The 20,812-nt window shown below is 43.5% G+C and overlaps 1 protein-coding gene across 11 annotated transcripts in view; it reads left to right on the forward strand.

Moving 5' to 3' along the window:
• Window positions 1-20,812, forward strand: part of LOC140300304 (inositol polyphosphate-4-phosphatase type I A-like) — a 35,849-nt gene that overhangs the window by 6,725 nt on the left and 8,312 nt on the right. For 3 of the 11 annotated variants that reach the window (XM_072379759.1, XM_072379761.1, XM_072379760.1), the window contains exons 3-26: window positions 7,935-8,158; window positions 8,287-8,331; window positions 8,530-8,648; window positions 9,073-9,189; window positions 9,388-9,467; window positions 10,254-10,365; window positions 10,615-10,705; window positions 11,321-11,468; window positions 12,036-12,166; window positions 12,257-12,361; window positions 12,441-12,549; window positions 12,800-12,817; window positions 13,288-13,474; window positions 13,559-13,774; window positions 15,673-15,814; window positions 16,011-16,184; window positions 17,297-17,329; window positions 17,732-17,904; window positions 19,162-19,285; window positions 19,373-19,440; window positions 19,520-19,719; window positions 19,819-19,916; window positions 20,357-20,469; window positions 20,615-20,769. In XM_072379759.1, the coding sequence (XP_072235860.1) occupies window positions 8,053-8,158; window positions 8,287-8,331; window positions 8,530-8,648; window positions 9,073-9,189; window positions 9,388-9,467; window positions 10,254-10,365; window positions 10,615-10,705; window positions 11,321-11,468; window positions 12,036-12,166; window positions 12,257-12,361; window positions 12,441-12,549; window positions 12,800-12,817; window positions 13,288-13,474; window positions 13,559-13,774; window positions 15,673-15,814; window positions 16,011-16,184; window positions 17,297-17,329; window positions 17,732-17,904; window positions 19,162-19,285; window positions 19,373-19,440; window positions 19,520-19,719; window positions 19,819-19,916; window positions 20,357-20,469; window positions 20,615-20,769 (2,864 nt within the window). In that variant the 5' untranslated portion in view covers window positions 7,935-8,052. The remainder of the gene's footprint in view (window positions 1-7,934; window positions 8,159-8,286; window positions 8,332-8,529; window positions 8,649-9,072; window positions 9,190-9,387; window positions 9,468-10,253; window positions 10,366-10,614; window positions 10,706-11,320; window positions 11,469-12,035; window positions 12,167-12,256; window positions 12,362-12,440; window positions 12,550-12,799; window positions 12,818-13,287; window positions 13,475-13,558; window positions 13,775-15,672; window positions 15,815-16,010; window positions 16,185-17,296; window positions 17,330-17,731; window positions 17,905-19,161; window positions 19,286-19,372; window positions 19,441-19,519; window positions 19,720-19,818; window positions 19,917-20,356; window positions 20,470-20,614; window positions 20,770-20,812) is intronic. The other 8 variants (XM_072379767.1, XM_072379835.1, XM_072379764.1 and 5 more) reach the window with 7 other exon arrangements.

The following is a 20,812-nucleotide window of genomic DNA, read 5'->3' on the forward strand; positions in this document are numbered from 1 at the left end:
CTTTTGTCCCCTAAATGATGAAACGGTTTATTTTATTGTAGAGCACAAGGAAGGATCTCGGATTGAAGCTCCTGAGAAGAAGCCTCACTCTGACAGCAAACTCACACATGAACCCAACGGGTTGGAAATAAACTGCAGAATCGTGTCATTAGAGCCATTTTGTGGCTGTTGGTTATAGCTGCAAACAAAATGCTTTATTCTCACTTCCTGTTGGAGGTTCGATTCTCTGAATGCAGTTAGAGTTTTTTCCCTTCTGTGATTGTGATTGGCTGTCGGGTTTCTGGTGAAATAAAACAAAAATCAGGCCCCAGTCTCATGATATTTAATGATGAAGCAAATGAAATTCTGTTGGAATGCCTCAAAGGAACTGAACCGAGAAGATGGTTACAGTAAATGTAAAGTGACAAAGAAATATGTGGGCTCTCAGGATCACCATTAAGGTCTTAAGAGGAGCTTGGCTCACTTGAGTTTTTTCAGTCAGCGCAATCTGCTCAGTCTTTGGCTGATAAATGAACCTGATACGATCTAATGTTTGCTTCATTAAATCCAGTGTTGTAAAAGCACCAGAGAAGAACCAAATTTGGAGTAAAAGCGTCGCCCGAGATGTGAGCAGATGTGAGCAGACATTTGTGCGTTCTCACTCAACGGCGTGTGGTTCAAGCGGCTGCCCCGGCAGAGAGGAACCAGCGAAATGTGGGTTTCACCTTTTATGGTCAACTCCCTCTGCTCTCTGTCCCCAAATCAGTCTTTTCTGCCTGAGGATGAAACCACAGACAGATGCTGTAAACACACAGGGGCTCATAAATACGCACGCAGAGACGAGCGGGAGCGTGAGGCTGGTGTAAGCAGGTCCACAAAGTTCAACCAGAATAAACCGGCTCCCTGCACAAATCAGCGAGGCGACAGGTCCTACTCTGGGGTCGTGTCTTGCTTAAACGTGACGACATTTTCCAGACTCGTCGACAGAAAGTCGATCGTCAATCCTGGAGATGCTCGGTTGTGCAAAACCTCAAAAAAATTAAATTAAAAATGATTTTTAGCTCAAATGCAGTAAAAGGGAAAAGAAATGATGGAATTCTACAACAAATGGACAGAGTGCACAACTTCACTACTTGAGTACAGATACTCCTTGTCAAATATTACTCCAATACAAGTAAAAGTCAAAATATTACTGAAGTAAAGGACCAAAGTATTTGCTTAAAAAAATCTCAGGAAATACAGGAAAGGAAGATAGCTTTATTTTTCATTATACAACATGTTTGTAGCTCAAAAAGTAAATAAAGGCAAGAAGTCTCAAAACACAGACTCTGCTGCATCCATCAACAAATTAAATTTCTTCATATTGTAGTTGCATTTGAACATCTCATGAGGTATGTTTACCAATACCTGAACATTTATCATTTCATAGCATTTATCGTAGCGCTCATTGTGTCCTTTGGTTGACTAATTATTAAAAATGTGTCACATTAGAATATTGTTTTTAAATGAACAGGATTTATAACTGTGAAATAAATATGTATATATATATAATATATGAGCTGAATATCTAAAGTTAAATAGGCACTACAAGAACTTATATTGACGGATGAACAAAAAAGCGGCAACAAGATACTACAAGCTCATACAATTACCATATTTTTTGGACCATAAGGCGCACTTAAAATCCTTTAAATTTCTCAAAAATTGACAGTGCGCTTTAAAATGTGGTGTGCCTAATGTAGGAATTAATTCTGGTTGTGCTTTCTGACCAAGAACCCATTTTATGTGGTACCCGGCACTCAAAAATCTGTCAAAATGTTTTAGCACGGCAATTGTAAGCTACGAAGCTGCACTGATTGATGGATTGAGCATTACGGCCACCGTAGTCATGAGTAATACGATCTGTGCTTCAGCATTAAGGTGTGTGCATTCATTCTTTCATTTTCTATACCTGCTGCCCCAAAAATGGCTCCTGTTAAGAGACATGCTTACAAAGCGGATTTCAAACTTATTGTGAAAGAGGTGAATAAAGTTTGACTTTGTCTGAGTTTTGTTAATGTAATAAGCCTTGTAACCGGGTGCGCTTTATGTTTGAAAATAGACCCGTTAGCAGTCGATCATTGATATTGCGCCTTATAACATTAAGCTAGCTAATGTCAGTAGCTACTTCACATGCGTGCTAACAGACGTGTTTTTTTCAGGTTTGAAGACGAGTTTTATGTACGGCGTGATATAATTTGTTCGCGGTAAGCACAGCAAACATTTAAACTGAAACAAATCCGTTTTTGTCTCATAAATCTCACACGTGGGTTTCAGATGAGGCCTCGGCGGGAGTTTCTCCATGCGTTTCTTCCTCCATTGTATGGCATGACGTGGTACAGGTACGGCAACATGACTAAGACAAACCATACGCGAATCAACAGAAACAGTTTTTTTATAATTTTGAAATAAATAAAATAATAATCATCAGCTGACGTACGCTCAAAAGTAGCGAGTAATGAGAGCATCAATAAAAATGTAGTGGAGCAAAAAGTACAATATTTGAGACGGAGACCTACGGGTCCACCAAGGATTGGAGGATTTTTTTTTTTCATTCCATCAGTAAAAAGAAGAGTTGGTGATGCTGAGGTCATTTTTCAGAGAGAACTTGCTACTTGCTGGAAGGCTTTTGTCGCCATTTAAATAAACAAACTAAAGGTAAGGTGACCTTGTATTGTCCCCCCCCTTTGTGAGATATGTCATATCATAGAGCTGCATGTGATTCAGATCCCAGCGAATTGCACGTATTGTTAAATGGAACGATTTTTGTGGAAATGTTTGACAATAAAACGTGTCTAATGCGCTTTAAGGCTGTTTATCACGGCAGCTGTTAATGGAGCGTTAGGCCTCTTCATGCCAATGATAAACCAAAAATCCACTTAGTGAGTGTTGGATTTGGGTTTTATGTGTCAGGAGCTCTGGCACCGAGTGTGTGCATGCCCCAGTTCATGTGACTCACAAACCTACACACACTCTTAAAACTCATGTGGGCTAAATTTGGAGCTGCCTTATATGGCTGCTTTTCCCCCTCAGCGGGGTTCAGTGTGTGCTGCTCTCAGCCGGGCTGGATGGTGAATTCCCGGTCCCGCTGCTTTAGTTTATCGATTTTTAAAATGTTAAATCTGTTATTGGCATCTGCAGCGGTGACTTTGTCTGGAAGTGGAGTGGGGGTGGGGGTGTATAGAGTTTATAGATTGCATCTCTGCTCAAAAAAGCATCATTCCTCCTTTATTGAATCCCAAAAACGGCGTGAATCGTTAACGAGGCGCGGGTCAGATCTGTTGTGGGTGACCTCGATGATGAGAAACATCGTGGGGAAGTGCACGTCTTTGGCCCTCTGAGGTCGGGATGCTTTTTTGGCTTCGGGTATGGAAAAAGTGACTTCAGTTGGCCGAGAAGCTGGAAACTTCCTTCGAGGTCTTGAAACAAAGACCAGAGATAATCTCGAGCCTGATAATGTTCCTTTGTGTATTCGTGTTTGTCAGAAACGCTTTTTCATATCAGTAAACGTACTATATTTGGTGTTTGTTGCTGTCGGTCAGATGGATTGAATGTGTTTATTCCAATCTTGTCGACGGGATAGATGTGACTTGCTCTGTCTTTTCTAAGACCTTTTACAAACAGGAAGTTATATTTACAATTAAACAAGTGTCAAAGCAGCGCTTCAGCGGCACAAAAGCAAGCCTAATATCCTGCGCTGTGCTGCTTCCTAGATTTAGGAGAATCGTAAAGCATATTTTTGGGACCGTCTTTAATTTTTACAGACTGCATTTCGATCAGCTTGATTCATCTTTGTTAGTCTTCATAGCACAGGGTGACCTCTTTTATTACATCCACATCAATTACTATAAACACTGTGTGAGGGAGTGCAGGTCCTCTTAAACCTTCCACCCTTCCTCTGCTTTTATAATGAAGGCTTTATTGTTCCGCCTCACCGAAAACCATACTGACAGCGTTGGCTAATCGCATCATTCCCCGGCATTAATCAGGTCAGCAGTGCTTCATGATTTCTGCTCAAGGTTGTCTTTTAACTGCCAGCGAATCCTCAAGGAACCCAAGGCCAACATGTTGACATGTTGAGAGCTTCAATCTGTTGTGTGTTTGTGTTTTGAGTCATAAATCAGCAGCGAGACTTCAGCTACAGCCTCACTGACTGCTGCAGTCTTCGTCTACACCCACAAAAAAACAACAAAAAAACAATAACCACTGATTTTCTTTGCGCATAAAGTTTTCTTGTGATTAATTTGACTGATCATATTTCAATCAGTTGATTGTCTGGTTGAAGATAGAAGGGTACAAAACCAGGAAGTCTCCATTCCATTCCAGACTTCCAAGTATTCTAATTGCCTTCATATGAGGTAAAGAAAAGCGGCAGATTGTCACAGTTTGAATGCTGTAACTGCTTTGTAGTATTTTATTTGTCTGTTGGGTCTCCCTTTGGTGATTTAGTTTTATTTAATCATGTTTAATGTGAGGGCCTCAGGAAGAGGGGGAGCTGCAGATTATTTTTCCATCTAACACAAAAAATAAATGAATTACAGGCTTATCAGAATTACAGCTTCTGAGTTGTTTCGGTAGCCAAGTCACTCGAGAGCTCGTCCTACAAAGTCCAAGTCAGAGTTCTACAAACTGAAATGTATCTCATAGACAAATTGCCTGTCAGAAAAGTATGTAAATATTTGAAAAGAAGCTTATGTTGTGTGGTTCCAGACGGGTATAATGACACACAGATCCTAGACCTGTTGTGCCCTGCTTTATTTAACTTATTAATACCTGAAGGGCTGCTAAATGTGGGAACAGGTAAACCTGCCTTGTGCATCAGGTCTAGGTGCAGAACTAGGTGGTGTGGAAGTATAAAAGTAGCCTAAACTAGAAATACAACCCACCGCTGTTTTACACATAGATATACAACAACAGAAACACACAGCAACAAAACCAAAGAAATAACAACAAAACTAACAAACAAAAGCAAAATTGCAACAAAAAAATCAAAATCAGATCGACACCAAAGTGACTAAAACAAAATTAAAAACAAAAGAACTAATAATAAGTATGTACATAAATAAATGAATAACAGATAAATATCACAAGATGAAAATGTGGAACGCAGCAAAGCCAAAAACACAATGCAAGACCAAAAATGTAACAAAACTCCTAAACATAACAAAGCCAAATGCAACACAAAACCGAAAAAACACAACATTGAACAAAAGAATTTCTGAATTTCGCAGCAAAGCAGAAAATCCCCCCAAAAAAGAGGAAGAAAAACAAAGAAAGGAATGCTCAACATTTTAGGAATTATTTCCTTTTAAATGTTGTTTTTACTGAGATTTGTTTGTGTTTTCTCAGGCAACAGTTTGTTTTATCCAATCAGTCGCATGCAGGAAGGAAACATTACACTTGAGTTGAGTAAATAAAGGTCACATGACTCAGGCAACACTTAATGGTGGTCTGGAACACCTGTGGCCACATTCTTATAACATTCTGAACAAAAATCCATTCTAGGGAAGAAGAGGTTTCAACCCGAAGGCTTTTTCACCCTTCCGATTTCTGAAAATATGTCATAACTAACAGAAAATCACGCAGCCAATCGTAATCTTCCCAACTGTTTTGTGCATTCGCACGATGGTCAAATGTTGGCATTTTTAATTTAGGGGACGAATCATTCACAGAAAAGCTCTGGCTCGCTATTTGCTTTCACTCCTGCAGCAACAGTAAACACAGCGGCCACGAGTGCAGTTCCAAAGCTCCATTAGCCCGTCAACCCCAGGCGCTTTTTCACGGACAATGAGCAAAACATTCAGAGCTGAGCTGCGCAATTTTCAAGCTTTTAATTGGGGATTGGTTGGAATGAAAACTGCAAAGATTTCGAGTCCGAACAACCTCTTTTTTTTTTTGTGTGTGTGTAGTAACATATAAAGCAGCTCAGAGTCTCACGGAAACTCTTAAATCGGGTAGATGCTCCTCTGTCCACAAGGCTGCTGGTGCTCCAGATGTTCCACGCATGTAGGGCACTTGTAAAGTGGGACACTTGTCAGTGCTGGACCACATACGTCAGGAAGTAGGCCACCAACTATTAACCCAGACCCACACTTAAAAACAAGATCACTCGGTGGATATTTTTCCGAAACACTGCGTCGTTTGGAGTCCCATTTTTTTCACAGCAAAGCGTGAAGAAACACGTCTGCAGACAGTAAATTAATCTCATTTTAGTCCAAGCTTGGGGGAGATTGAAGATGGACTTAAAACAACCAGGAAAGTCATGTGGTTCAACTTTCTTCTTAACAAACCTGAATCTGACTCATTGAAACAAATGTTTCTCCGATAAATGGAGCACAGCAGAGAGCTCATCTGTGCATTGTCAAAGTAGACCACTGTGCTTCTCCGTTTGAGCCGGCCGCGGTCCCTTGCGTTTTACATCTTTGCCTCAAATAGGCTAATTGCTCTTTAGCAAAATGGGACAGAGAGAAGGAAAGCAAGCGAGACATTGAGAGCAGGACAGCTGCTCATCTTCCAAGAGAAGAATCCCGAAAATGTCGGGGGGCTGGGGATGTTTTCGTGGTTAATGTTTTCCCCGCAAGAGGCTGACAGGTGATGATCAGATACGTGCTTCGCTTTTTCGTGGTTCCTAAATGTATTTAAACACCAGAAACAAATCTATAGTGGAACTTCCGCTCCGCAGGCCAAGTGCATGCTCTTCTCACACCAGTTTCCTCGTCCTCTTTAGACAGCTGCGAAAAAGCGCTGGGGTTAAACATACTTCCTGTATTTGTCAGTTCGAGCCTTAATGAATGTCAAACGTGGGCAAACGCACCTGCCTGCTGCTCTGTGAATTTTCTTCTCGTCGGTTCAGATTCTGTTGCCTGCAGTCGAATGAACAGGGAATAATCTCAAAAGCGTCGAGTCACTGTTTTCTTTGCTCTTTTTCAGGGCTAAATGTGATTTCTCCGCCTTAGAAATTGGTCCATTGGTTTTGTCTGCTTCAAATGACCCGTCTGCCTCGTGTTGGCATTTGGATTCAGTTATGCTTTCTGCATCTTGTTCCTTGTTTCTGTTCTCCACAAGCCCCCCCCCCCCCCCCCCCCCTCTCTAGTTTCTTTAGAATTCATGTCAGATCTGTTGACGTCGGCTTGCGATAATGAGGCTGCGGTTGTAAATCGTGTTTTCTTTTCTGTTTTCCATGATCAGTCAAGGAAAGCTCAAACAGAGGTAAATATGAGGACTTGAACATACTTAAAAAGGATTTTTTAGCAGCGGTAACTGATGTGAAGTCCAGTCCAGTTATTTTTCCTCTGAACACTCGCAGTTGATACAACGTAACAGTGCAGTTGGACCTCATGATGTCCTGTTGGAAAAGGATGAAGGCTTTCACTTTTAGTTCCCTTAGTCCTCTCTTCTGATTCTTTGATTCTTTGTTTTGTTATTCCACTTCTTTTTGCTCTTTTCTGTCCTAATATTGTCCTCTCAATCGCCCCCCACTACATTTCTTTTCTTTATCTCTTCATCATCTTTTTTTGTCGCCCTCTTTGCCCAAATACTCCTCCTTTAGCTTCCTTTTATAGTCTTCCTCTTTCCTCTCTTCCCCTCCTTATTCTTCCCTGGACTTTTTCCTTTCTCCTTTTTTGTTTTCTTCTGTCGTGGCTTTCTTTACGTTACTGTCATTTTCAGAATCTGTGTTTCACTTTTTTGAGTTCCAGTCTGCCGCTGACGAAAGAAAATGTCAATAAAGTTTAAAAAGTTGGTTGTAAAAGCCAAAGGTCATCGCTTGTCCCTTTCTACAGTCACCCCGAACACCTTGACAGCCCTTCCCAGAGTAAAAGAAGATCCAGAAATCTGATAAATGCCCATAAATCCGACCTAAAATGCAGAAATTTGTGGCGAAAACTCACCTTTTCTACCTCTTTCTTTCCATTTAGAGAGGAGAAGTGCTTTGTGGAGCCAGCCATAGCTCAGCACAGGAGGGGAGTCGCATCACATGGGAGTGTGTGTCCGTGTGTGTGAGGGCCTTCTGCTGTCCCCCGGTCTTGGACCAGCATGGCTGGGGGCAGAGAGCGCGGTTCGCGGACACAGAGGCCGTGGTCGGTGTACCGGGCCAACACGTTCGAGCTCTCCAGCGAGATGATCAGCTTGGCTCTCGCAGGTGAGGAATCACACGGGAGACGCCAATCCCACTGAGGCCCGAGGGCCGCCCATCATCTGTCAGCACGGAGAAACAGCTTCCCAAATGTAATAATCTGTTAATGTCAGGACTTGTTGACTGATTTGCAGGAAATACTCAGGACCCAGATGAACCTGTGCTGGAGTTCAGTGTAGGTGAGTAACACAAGTAAGTGTAAAAGAGGATTGTGTTCATCAATAATTGATCATCTGGTTTGAGGAAACAAAGGGATCGAACGTCTGACATTCCAGCTGGAAGACCACAGGGTTTTTCAGAACTGTTTCAGGGGAAAGTGGTCGCTTCTTGTCTCGTTTTATTGACCATCTCACTTGTTTGTGTGTCTTCTCGCCCAGCGTGCACAGACCTGGTGACTCCTGCTTTAGATCGAAAACCCAACAGCTTTGTAGCAGTGAGCTGCACGACACCGCCGCAGGCCTTCTGGACCAAACACGCCCAGACTGAGGTCATCGAGGTCAGGCCGCAATCCAAAGAGCAGTCAGAGCACCGCTGATTTCTTTAACTTCTGTAGGGCACGTTTTCAGCTTGTTTTCTGCCTCTGTTGGACCTGCAGAGGAGTTTCGACTCTGCCGACTTGTTGTTTGATCAGGAGGTGAAGGACAAGGAAGAAATAGATAGATTAAATCCGTTTTGACCTCTGAAATAGCTTTTTTTTGTATGTGGTCAGCAGCTCATCTCATGTCCACACTTGAATGCAGAATGAGTCATAAACACTCGACTTTTAAATGCAGATTAAACGTGAAAAGAAGTGTCACAAATGTTTTTGGGGGTGACATCGAGCGTTTCCTCCTCGAAGATTCTTGTGCATGTGATTTTGAACTTTCTTCGTGTTTGGATCGGACAGAAAAGCTGACTGAACCTCCTGCATCTCTCCCTAGGGCACCAGTAACCCCATCTTCCTCAGCAGCATCGCATTTTTCCAGGATTCCAACATCAACCAGCAGACGCAGGTCAAGCTGGCCATCTACGACGTGAAGGACCGCTCGCAGGGAACGGTACAAAGGGGGGGGGGGCTTCTTATTCCCTGTGTTACATCCTAAATATTTCAGATTTACGACTCTTTAGCACCACAAAGCATAGAGAAAGCAAAGAGAAACAAATGAGGTTCCAGAGACTGTAGCTGTAGCTCAAACGGGACCGGCAAGCAGAATCTGCAAGTCAGTGTAAACGGTCGTGCTTCTCTGTCTGTACAGATGTACATGTTGGGCTCTGCGCTTTTTCCTGTGAAGGAGCTGCTGCAGGAGAAAAGCCACAGATTACAGCTCGAATTGCGGTAATACACACACACGCACACACACACTCACACGCTGCTCTGAAGCAGTTGCTCACATTCAAAAGACCAGCGTTGCAGCATTCTCTGCTGATGACACAGCAATGACCACGATGATTCTGCAGACTAGTAGAACTTCAATTTCAATAGAAATTCAAGCTTTTTACGAGTTAGTTTGATAGTACCAAGGTCCCAAGAGTCTTATATTGAGTCAGTTTAACCCACAGCAAGTTTAAAAAGGGACTTCTTAAACCCTCTGCTTTCCTGGACAAGTTCGAGCTGCCCACTAAAACCTTTCAAAGACCACTCAAGGAGAACCTTCAAGTTTTACTTAGTTACGTTGATGATGTCGTGACTTTACTGTCATGTGGCATCACATCCAGTTATTTTAGTCCAGAAGGAGCTTTTAGAGGTATTGATAAGGTAACAGAGCAAATATGTCCCAGTGTCATGACATCAGAATCCTTTTTTTATCCAAAACAACTTAAAAGTTAGAAATATATTTTGGGGGCAGTATATGGCTCATGTGAACCAAAATCTGGGATCAAAACGGCAAACAGCAACCCCTCTACCTCCAGTATTTAATCCCAAAGATATTCAAAGGTTATGACCAAAGCTACATTCAAAACTCGAGAGAGAAAAGCTCCTTAAAATGTTAAAGTAGATGCCTTTAGCCTCTTGGTCTGGCCGTTCAAGCCTTAAAATCTGAGATTTAAGCAAATGGTACGGAAATGTAGATACTCTGGAACTTAAACGGCAGCGTCATATGTCATATGTTTGGATGGACAGATCAGCGGAGAACAAGCGGGTGGGGAACGTCACCATAGCAGCCTGGCAGATGGAGGAGAAGGCAGATCAGAGGATGTCTGTCGGCCGTTTGCCAGACAGCATCAACGGCCGGGTAAGAGGCTGAGAGTGACGTGTTTTGCATGCATGTGCTTGGTGTTGATGAGAAGCTTCCATGCATCTACTTTTCAAGCAAAGTTCAACTTCAGTTGTTTCGTGTGTCGTCCAACACCTTTCTGTTTCCCATGAGCATATTCAGAGCCCAGAGGTGTAGATTAGAGTGGTCAGAAAGGTGGAAAATGGTTATCCTCCACCAAAGCTTCAAAATCATTGCGTCTGTCCGTGTGCTCACACTTCCCTGCAGACGATGCTGTCTGTGGATGAGAGCCTGACAGAGTCGATGGGAGCGCGGATCAAGTACGCCTCTCTGTTCAAAGACAACCTGCTGCGCTCAGGTGAGACTGCACTCGGCGCTTGCAAAACACTTCATAACGGCAAGCCGATTTAGGATAGATTAGGTTTCGCTTACCAAAGCCTAATTACGAGTTGATTTCAGATTTGTGCGAAGTGGTATTCTCACTTAAAATCCATAAAACGACGCCGAGCAATTCACCAGAAGGAGTCTCCTGCTCTGTTTTTCTCACTAAATGTTCCAAGTCGTCCTGTAAAATGTTTTCTTTTGCAATGACAGTTTATTTTGTATTAAATAATGCAATAATTGGGTCTTCGTGACCTTCAGTCATGAAAATAAAACACCTCTCAGAAACCAGGCGTCTTTGCCAGAAACAAGTGCATTAACCCCTTTAATGAATGGTTTTACATGTGAGTAACTGGCTCACGAGTGAAAAACAATCTCCTTCCTGTTTGTAAGACGAGAACCTTGATCAAAACTTTCTGCACTTCATCACTCTGCCTTTTGTTTAATCTCCTCATCTGTTTACCTCAGTGATAGATTAGAAATACCACACAAGCTGGTTGGACAGGATTCAGAATGTTTACAGAGCAAGAGAAGGTGTAAATGTGTCTTCCAAACGTCTGGAAAGCTTCAGTCTGGTTTATGTTTTGACCAGTGTTTGGAGGCACCATGTCCAGGATGTACCGCTTCCCCACCACTGATGGAAACCACCTGCGCGTGCTGGAGCAGATGGCTGAAAGCGTCCTGTCGCTCAACGTTCCCAGACAGTTTGTCAAGCTGCTGCTGGAGGAGGACGCAGCGAGGTACAGACACAGACACGAGCACGGCCTGCTTTCCTTTGCCGTTTTCGATTCATGTGAAGCGATAAAGTGGAACTGAAAATAAAAAAAAATCAACAGATATTTCTATATCTGCATTTAGTGATATTGTTGGGGGGGTGGAAACAACTTATCAAAAAAATTTCACGTGACCTGCATAACTAAATGTGATTCACTAGCTGTTTCTGGTCTGAGCCGGCAATCTGCTCCCAGATATTATGCGACTTCCCAGAGATTCAAGTTATCCCTCAAGAGGAGTTCTCTTCAATACTCCCGTGGATGGCCACCGCAGTCGTTGTTGTTGTTGTTTTTCCTCTTTGAGTTTTGTTTCCTGTTCGGATGACTGCTTCTTCTACTGAATTAAAACACCTAGGAACACAGCCTAAATCCGACACGCTGCTGGTTAGCGTTGGCTTTAAACCAGACAATTAAAAAAAATGTCTCAATCCATTTCTTTTGGAAGTCTGATGCTATTTGCTTCTTTTTTTTTTTGTTTAGTCCCCCTGCAGTGATATAGAATAACCTCTTTGCTGGACCTCTTTGTGTTTCCAGGGTGTGTGAGCTGGAGGAGCTGGGAGAGTTATCCCCCTGCTGGGAGAATCTGCGGCGACAGATCGTCTCTCATTACCAGAACATAATACTCGCATACCAGGAAACGCTGTCTGACCTGAACGACTACAGAGGTCGGCGTCTGCACCGGCTTCTAAATTTAAAATGTTGCCTTTCAAAAAGGCTGCGAGTAAGTCTGTTTCTCTGTCCTACACCCATGTTAGGTCCATCGTTCAAAGCCAGTAACCTGAAGGCCGAAAGGAAGATGGAGTTCATGCCAACCAACCTCCACGTGCAGAGGATGAGGGTGCAGGATGAGCTGGGCTTCGGTGAGTCACGGCGAGACACGAATGGGAGTAGTTGGTAGGATTTTTCGTTCTCTGACTTGCAGCCGTTTTCCCTCTCCAGAGCACACATATGATGTGATAACGATCGGCGCTCCCGCTGCTCACTGCCAGGGTTTTAAAAATGGCGGGCTGAGGAAGCTCATCCAGAAGTTCGAGGAGGCAAAGAAACAGTAAGTCCTCTTTAACTGTGGGGAAAAAAAACAGTGCATGTTTTCCCCTCTATTGAAATTATTTTTTATTTTTTTTTGCATCATTCACATTTAACTTATTTGATTACTTGAAAGAGTTGAATCAGTTGGAGCATTGGTCTCCTTTTATTTTTAATTAAACGAATGCAATGTTTCTTCAATCCCTGCATTAATTCTGCAGTTTGGTTCTGTGGCTTCATCTTGATTTTGTTTTTGTTACTTTTTCGATCAGCTTATATGAGGAAGGATGGTGAGTTGTTGCACTGCTTTTTGCCTGTTTTTGTGTGGGTGTTGAATTTGCATCTCGCTGCCTTGTGTCTCCACAACAAACTCCTTTTTATCTCGCATTACAATTCATTTATCAAAATACATTTGAAATTCTTCACAGTTTCTGTCTTGTAAAAGCACAAATCTTCGCTTTGAAAATGTCCTTTTTAAAAAGTTTGAAAACTGAACAGTAACCCCCCCACACTTGTTATTGAGGTCAGGTTTATGTTATCCTCCCTTCATCACTGATTTAGATCCACCAAAAGTAGGCATGTGCATGTAAACACTATATCTGTACATATACGTCTTTAACAAACAAGTCAATTATCATTCCTCGGCTCATTTTTTTAAACAAACCCTTTCAGGGATGAACCTTTGGCTCTACATAGCGAGTGTAGAAGAGTGGCATCAGCTTATACTCTGATACAGACCAAGTGTCTTTGCTTCCTGCAGCAGTGCCCTCTCCAGCTCGCAGTCCATCGTCTACATACCCGACGACATAGTCCGAGCCAAAGAGATCATCGCCCACATTAACACGCTCAAGACTCAGGTCAGCTACTACGCTGAAAGGCTTTCCAGAGCTGCCAAAGACCGATCAGCCAGCGGACTGGAGAGAACACTCGCTATTCTGGCTGATAAGGTATCAATAGCTGCTGTGTTTTATCTCTATGGTCTCATCGCATATGTCGTAAAACTTGAATTCTGACTCTACTCCTCCGGTTAGACTCGTCAGTTGGTGACCGTGTGCGACTGCAAGCTGCTGGCTTCGGCCATCCAGGCTCTGAATGCAGCACGGCCAGAGTACATTGCCTCCAAATCGTCACCTTCTGCCGACTCGGAACAAGTCGTACTCCGTAACGACCAGGACACACTGCTCGCCAAGTGGAGCGGTAGCAACAGCCGATCTTCACTGCACGTGGACTGGCATGAAGAGGAGTGGGTATGTTGTTTCACGACAGAGTCAGCAAAGTTATTCTAACGGATGTTCTCTGAACCCAGATTCTCTATGAAGAGTGTGGTATGCGGTGCACGTGAAAGATTTGGACAAATCCTAGGTGCACCTCGCTTTAATTGGGTGTCCCTAGCAACCCACCATTTTTTCGCATGACAACCTATGAGTGTGTGCTGTTTTCTCGCCAAAATCAGTCGTAGTGGAAGAATATTTTGGTCAGAACCAATCAAAGGCAGAGAGAGGGCCAGGTCTTTACCTCTGACAGGCTCTGCCCTGGGGATTCCTCGAGATGTACGTGCCTTCGAAACCGGGAAACCCGTACGCTACTTCCTGAGAGCGAGGCATTCTAGCAAGTGGTAAAATGAAAATGCATGCTAGCTGTAGTAACTCGAGATAAAAACAAGCATTGATAGGTGTGTCAATAATGAAAATCCTTCGACCTCGGGAATGTGGCCAAAGCATGGCCAGTAAAAGTGCTGAAATAACGCATGAAATGACGCATCGAAGGAGCTCTGGTCTGCCATGAGAGGTTTCTGAAAAGATGCCTTTTGCCATCACTTCAACTAAGTCCTTCACTGCGGGCACTTATATTTAGCTGCACTTTAAAAGTTACTTACGTCTTGTTGAACTGCGAGGATCCAGTCGCAGTTCTATGTAAAATAGCTGAGGTTGTCAATAATCATTTATTATTATTAAAGATATGCTATTGTTATAGATAGAATAACAAATGGAAATATGAATTGGCTGACAAACATGTAGAAAGTTGAAGTGTAGCAGAGGGGAAGGTGTGGTAGAAATCTTCACAGGTCACCATCAGTAGGTTGGGGTGTTGCTTTTGTAGTTTGGCAACAACTTACTTGATGAGTGCACATGTAGCATCGGCAGGTAACGTAGGTGAACTCTCTCAGTAGACAACGTGGCCAGGAACTCGCAGCCAACAGTCCAACATCTGAGGTGCAGAGATGAAAAAATGATACCGTCTTTCTGATTTTCCTGCTGTGTCATCACCGTTTTACCTGCGAGTGAACTCCTAAACTCTAAACTTCCTCCTCCTTTTCTCCATTTTGTTCTTTCTTCTTAATCCCCGATATATCCTCTTTCAACGCATCTCAATTTGGGCGTCTTGTTCCAGCCTTTACTTGGGCTTTGAAAAGCTCAGTTAGCAGCTCCAACAGACAAAGACAAGAGTAGCGCGAAGTTCCTTTATACCTTATGTTCTTGTGGAGGCCCCCCCGGAAACAGCTGTGCCTTCCACTTCTTCTTTAAATCTCCAAAAAAATGAATCCCTTTTATGATTTTCAAAGCCTTGAGGCTTTAAAGTGCTCCAATGTCATTGGGCATGGACTTTCATTCCCAGGCTTTTAACAAACATTACAGCTACATAACACATGTTATACGAGGACACTGTCGTTACAGGGACAATGGGCATAGAGTGTGTCTGTGAGGACCGTCAGCATTATGAGGACCTATGTAACACAAGCAGTATTTTTCCATTACAGCCTCAGTCATCTGAGAAGGAGTGAGCACTGTTGGATCTGTAGCATTGACTTCTCTGTTGTAATATACATAATAATGTACAAAAGATTGCTTTAAAAAATGTTTAAATTCGGCTTAAATTGTGAGGCACGGGATGAAAGTCACCGATTTCGATGACCGATTTTTTTCAAATTTATTTTGTTCATCATTACAGTCTGGCCTCTGTATCTCCAGGCAGCCTGAGATGAGAGACTGTAGTTTTATAATGAAATACACGAATCTTTAATATTGATGTTATTCATCTCTGCCCTGTGGCTCTGATCTTTTCCTACACCTCAGTTTTTGTTAAAAACATAATCGATAACGTTAAAAAAAAACGCCACATTCAAAGCGTTTGTGTCTCTTCTCAGGAGAAGGTGTGGATAAATGTGGATAAGTCTCTGGAGTGCATCATCCAGCGTGTGGACAAGCTGCTTCAGAAAGAGAGGAGACCCAGCTGCGGCAGTCTGGACAGTACCCACAGTGACCTGCAGGGTGGCAGCAGTAAGAAAGGTAACGCCCATCTCTGCTTTTTGTTGTCTGCCTGGTTTGAAATAGGTTCGCTTCATTTGACTGAAATCAGCTTTCACAGTCACAAACCCTGAAAGGACAAAAAAAAATTGGCATATTCTATGAAACATTGGAAAACATTTGTTTGTATGAAATGACACCTCTGCCTGTGTGTGTGTGTGTGTGTGGCTGTGAAAAGGTGATGCAAATAGAAGAGCTTTCTGGATCAACCCAGAAAGTATGTCACAGGAATCTACACCATTAACACCATCATCATCAGAACCACCTCCACCATCATCATCACAAACACCATCTTCTTCCTCTCCGCCTGCCCTCTCCTGTGCACGCCCTCCCAGCCCTGAACAGGAAAGCTGTATGTTTATTTTATTGCATTCTTTTGCCGCTCCTCCTACATCTCCCGAACATTTCTCACGCCTTTTGGTTTTGTCACGTACTCTGATTTTTCTCTTCGCTTTCTCACCTCAAAGCAGAATTTCGCTATTTTTACGGCAGGTGATTCCGAGCGGTTCATCTTAAAGTGTCAAATGTTGACGTGTGTGTTTTGTGTGTGTTTTTTGCCGTTTGTCCGCGGTTTTGCAGCCAGCCTCTCTGTCAGCAGTTCATATCTGAAATGTTGTGCTAACTGAACATGTTGGTCACGACCGGAGTCAAATGTCTATCTTGACTGCTCGTACTTCAAAATGGAAGCAGTTCTGAAAGCTCGCAGTCGAGGAGAATGCAACGAAGAAGAGCGCTCGGGCCAAAAGAAATCTTCCAATTATATATCAACAGCGATTGATCACGAAGGAGAAAGTGGGAGCAATTCTAACAGGAGCCAATTTTAGCATCCCCAATTCTTTATGGAAACCATAGTGAATGTGCTCCGCACATGCTCAGAAAGGGTCTCCTGCTTCCTGTTGAAAAAGAAGCCGGACCATTCACCACAATGATCAAAAAATATATATTTTGAGTTAACAACTGCTCTGAAACCAGTATATACCTAACCTATACCAAAATTTCAGAACATTATTCTGAAATTGCTCCACGATTTGTCCACGCAGTTTTTTGTAGATATCTAAACCTCTTCCCATTTTTACATCTGAGAGACTCTGCTTCTTGAAGGTGCTCTTTTTATTTTCATAATTTTACATTTTTTTTCCTCCAGCTGCTGTTAAATTGCCCCCACTCTGATTTATTTTACATTAAATCTCAAGTGATCTTCCATCCTTGATCAGTAAAAATATATTAGCAGAATGAATCTGACATGTACCGTACGTTAAAATACGACTCATTGGACTTCAGTTACTCATTAAAACAGAGTGGAATAAATAGTGGAATTGCCCCCCTTCTCTTCTGCTGTACAGAGCAGTTGTTGCATAGATCTTTGACCCTGGTCTGCAGTGTTTCCTGTGTGTGTCTCTGCTGCCCTCTGTGGCTTACAGCGCCTGCTAATCATGCATGTTACACCTCCGCCCCCTCTTCCAGATGGAAGCCCCGGTGCCGAGGAGGCGTACCCAGGTAAGAGCTGCCTCCCCTCCCACGCTCCTCTAAGAGACCAGGCCTTAATTCTTTCAAATTAGATCGATGACACAGGCTGTTTACAGTGTCACATTTCCAGTAAATACATTTCCCTCACTTTGCTTTGATAGCTGACTCACCAGGCCCTTTCGGCTCATTACATGACATCACACTGTTAGCGTTCAACTCCTCTGGTTTATTTTTAAATGATTAGAAAGACAGAACATGTCTCTTTCAGCGCTTCTGCTTTTCCTGTTGCATCTGTTTCATCTGTCGTCTGTTTCCGTCTTAAAAAATCCAATTAAACTTCGATAAATCCACTCCCACGTACAGCGTTTGTGATGAATAGCCCTGAAACGGAGTCGACACTTGTTAATCTGTCTGTGCCTGTAATTTAACTAGGCGAGTGGAGTGAGGCGCTGTACCCTCTCCTCACCACGCTAACAGAGTGCGTCGCCATGATGAGCGACAAGGCCAAGAAGTCCATGGTGTTCCTTCTGATGCAGGACAGCGCCCCGACGATATCCATGGACGTGTCGCTGCAATACCGCCGCGACGTTGTCTTCTGCCAGACGGTCAGCACAGCCAATAACATTAAGTCATGTGAATCGGGGGGGGGTTTCATGCACCAACGGCGGCATTTCAAGGCTTTGGTATCTTTGGTATTTTTAGAGCCTATCAGAGTTATGGGAGGCGCTCTTATCAGATCAGATATTCACCACACAGCTGCGGTCCAAGTGTCAAATACTGTATGTTCAAACCTATTCAGTTAAAGGGGAACTTCTAAATCTTTTTTTAAACCTCGACCTTATTTCTGGCATGAAATACGTTTATCTTCTCACCGAGAACAGTTTGGCGAAAGTCGGCGTCCTTCGGAAGATATTTAGATTGTTCGAGATCCGCGTATATACACATAACAGGACAGAATGGGGGCATTGACTATGCAGCCTCTAAATAAGGCATTATCTGTCTTTATTTCACCAATACTTTAAGACGAATGAATGAATGAACGCGTACTATTGCACTGTTAGCTCATAGCTGCTGTGTTGTTGTTATTGGCAACTATTGTGGGGCTTATAAAGGGCTTTCTACACACGCTGCACACTACTGGGATGACATCATCGACACGCGGTGCGCGGTGGTGCTTATTTACTCCTTGTTCTGTGACAGTCGGCTAATTTCACACGTAGTTTGCTACTGATAGTTTTGTGCAACATGAAAGGATATTTCTCAGATTTTGACGACGTGGATGACAACTTTGAGTAAGATGGACGTTCTTACAGGAGTGAATGAGCTGTGCTGCAGCGGCGGGCGTCGATGACGTCGTCCCAGTAGACGAGTGTGTAGAAAGCCCTCTATTAGCCCCCCCTATAGCAACAACATTGCAGCTACAAGCTAACAGTGCAGTAGTATGCGTTCGTTCATTCGTTCTTCTTAAAGTATTGGTGAAATAAAGACAGATAATGCCTTATTTAGAGGCTGCATCGTCTATGCCCCCCGTTCACTCCGTTATATGGATCTCGAGGAGTCTAAATATCTTCCGAAGGACGCCGACTTTCGCCAAACTGTTCTCAGTGAGTAGATGAACGTATTTCATGCCAGAAATAAGGTCTAGGTTTAAAAAATACCGGAGTTCCCCTTTAACTTGGAAACATGACATGAATGACGGCAAAAAGTCAAGTTTTCCAACATTAATGTCCCGGCTTGTACAATGTGAGGATTTATTTTTGATAAAGGGAGGAATCTGAAGACGATTTAAAAAAAACAAACAAAAAAACACTTTGAGCAGACCACGCTGACCCGACTTTAACACTCATGTATGCACATTACAGCTCACCGCTCTCATCTGTGGCTTCATCATCAAACTGAGGAACTGTCTCCGTGACAACGGGTTCCTGCGGCAGCTCTACACCATTGGCCTGCTGGCTCAGTTTGAGTCCCTGCTCAGCACCTATGGTACAGACACACCTGAGCTCCCGCTTCTTCTGCTCCTACTTCCACTGTCTGACCCCGAACTTCTACTCTGTTTGTATGTGAGTGTAGGAGAGGAGCTCGCCATGTTGGAGGACATGAGCGTCGGCATCATGGATCTGCGGAACGTCACCTTCAAGGTAGAAAAGGAACATCTGTTTGGAAATCTGAATGTGTACATAAAGCAAACCTCCGCGTGTTTTATTTAATTTTTTTAAGGTTACCCAGGCAACTGGCAGCTCCGCTCCCGACATGCTGCCCATCATCACGGGCAACAGGGACGGCTTCAACGTGCGCATCCCACTGCCGGGCACCATGTTCGATGCCCTGCCGCGCGAAATCCAGAGCGGCATGCTGCTGAGGGTCCAGCCGGTGCACTTCAACGTCGGGATCAACGAGCAGCAAACGCTGGCCGAGAAGTGAGCGAGTCAGAGGCGCCGGCGCAGACTTTGGCAGCAAAGACGCTGAGGGTGGTTTAAAGACAGTAAATAAATAAAAATGTTTTGTGTGTTTGTCAGGTTTGGAGACACGTCCCTGCAGGAGAACATTAACATGGAGAGTCTTACCAGACTCAACTCTTACTATGAACAATTCAAAGAAGTCCTGCCTGAGGACTGTGAGTACAAAGAGCACCAAACATCAGCAAGAAAGCATTATGCTTCTCCCCTCTAAGTTGTGCTGTAATAGAGGGAATGATAAGTTTAGGATTAAAATGCAGTTGTAGGGGAGAGCACAACATCTATAGTTCTGCTTCTGAGCATAAATTCGAGGCGTTTCTGTGGATTTTTTAGTGGCGCTGTCGCGTTCTGAAGACTTTAGACAGACGCAGCACTTTTTAATGCATTCTTTATACCATTACAGAGGATAAGCAGGCCTGTTTTCTATCTCAACTCTGCAGCCTCGGAACTTTAGCAGTTTAGTTTTTCATCCTTTTTTAGATTTCCTCCTTCAGCTCCACCAGCTTCGGTCGGTGCTGTTTCATTGGGAACAGATTCAGACGGAGAAGTCTTAAGAGTTATTTTTTTGTTGTTTGTTTTTCTCCTCACCTACATTCAGGCCTCCCGAGGTCTCGTTCCCAGACTTGTCTTCCCGAGCTGCTGCGATTTCTGGGGCAGAACGTCAACGCCAGGAAGAACAAGAACGTGGACATCCTCTGGCAGGCCGCTGAGGTGAAGTCTGGTCTCCGATGTGATGAAAAAAGAAAAAGCATCCAGAGCACCGCCTCTTTTTGCATTCAATTCCAGCAAAAAAACGAGGATTCCGTTTAAAAGATGTAATAATGAATAATCAGTGACACCCAATCCTCTGTCTCAGATCTGCCGCCGGCTGAACGGCGTTCGTTTCACCAGCTGCAAAAGCGCCAAAGACCGGACGGCCATGTCGGTCACGCTGGAGCAGTGCCTGATCCTGCAGCACGAGCACGGCATGGCGCCGCAGGTCTTCACGCAGGCCCTCGACTGCATGCGCAGGTAGGGCCCTCAACACACATCTGCACACATCTGCACGTCACAC

The sequence above is a fragment of the Leuresthes tenuis genome, unplaced genomic scaffold (genome assembly GCF_036924035.1).
Source record: "Leuresthes tenuis unplaced genomic scaffold, fLeuTen1.0.hap1 SCAF_1, whole genome shotgun sequence".
In the NCBI taxonomy this organism is placed as follows: Eukaryota; Metazoa; Chordata; class Actinopteri; order Atheriniformes; family Atherinopsidae; genus Leuresthes; species Leuresthes tenuis.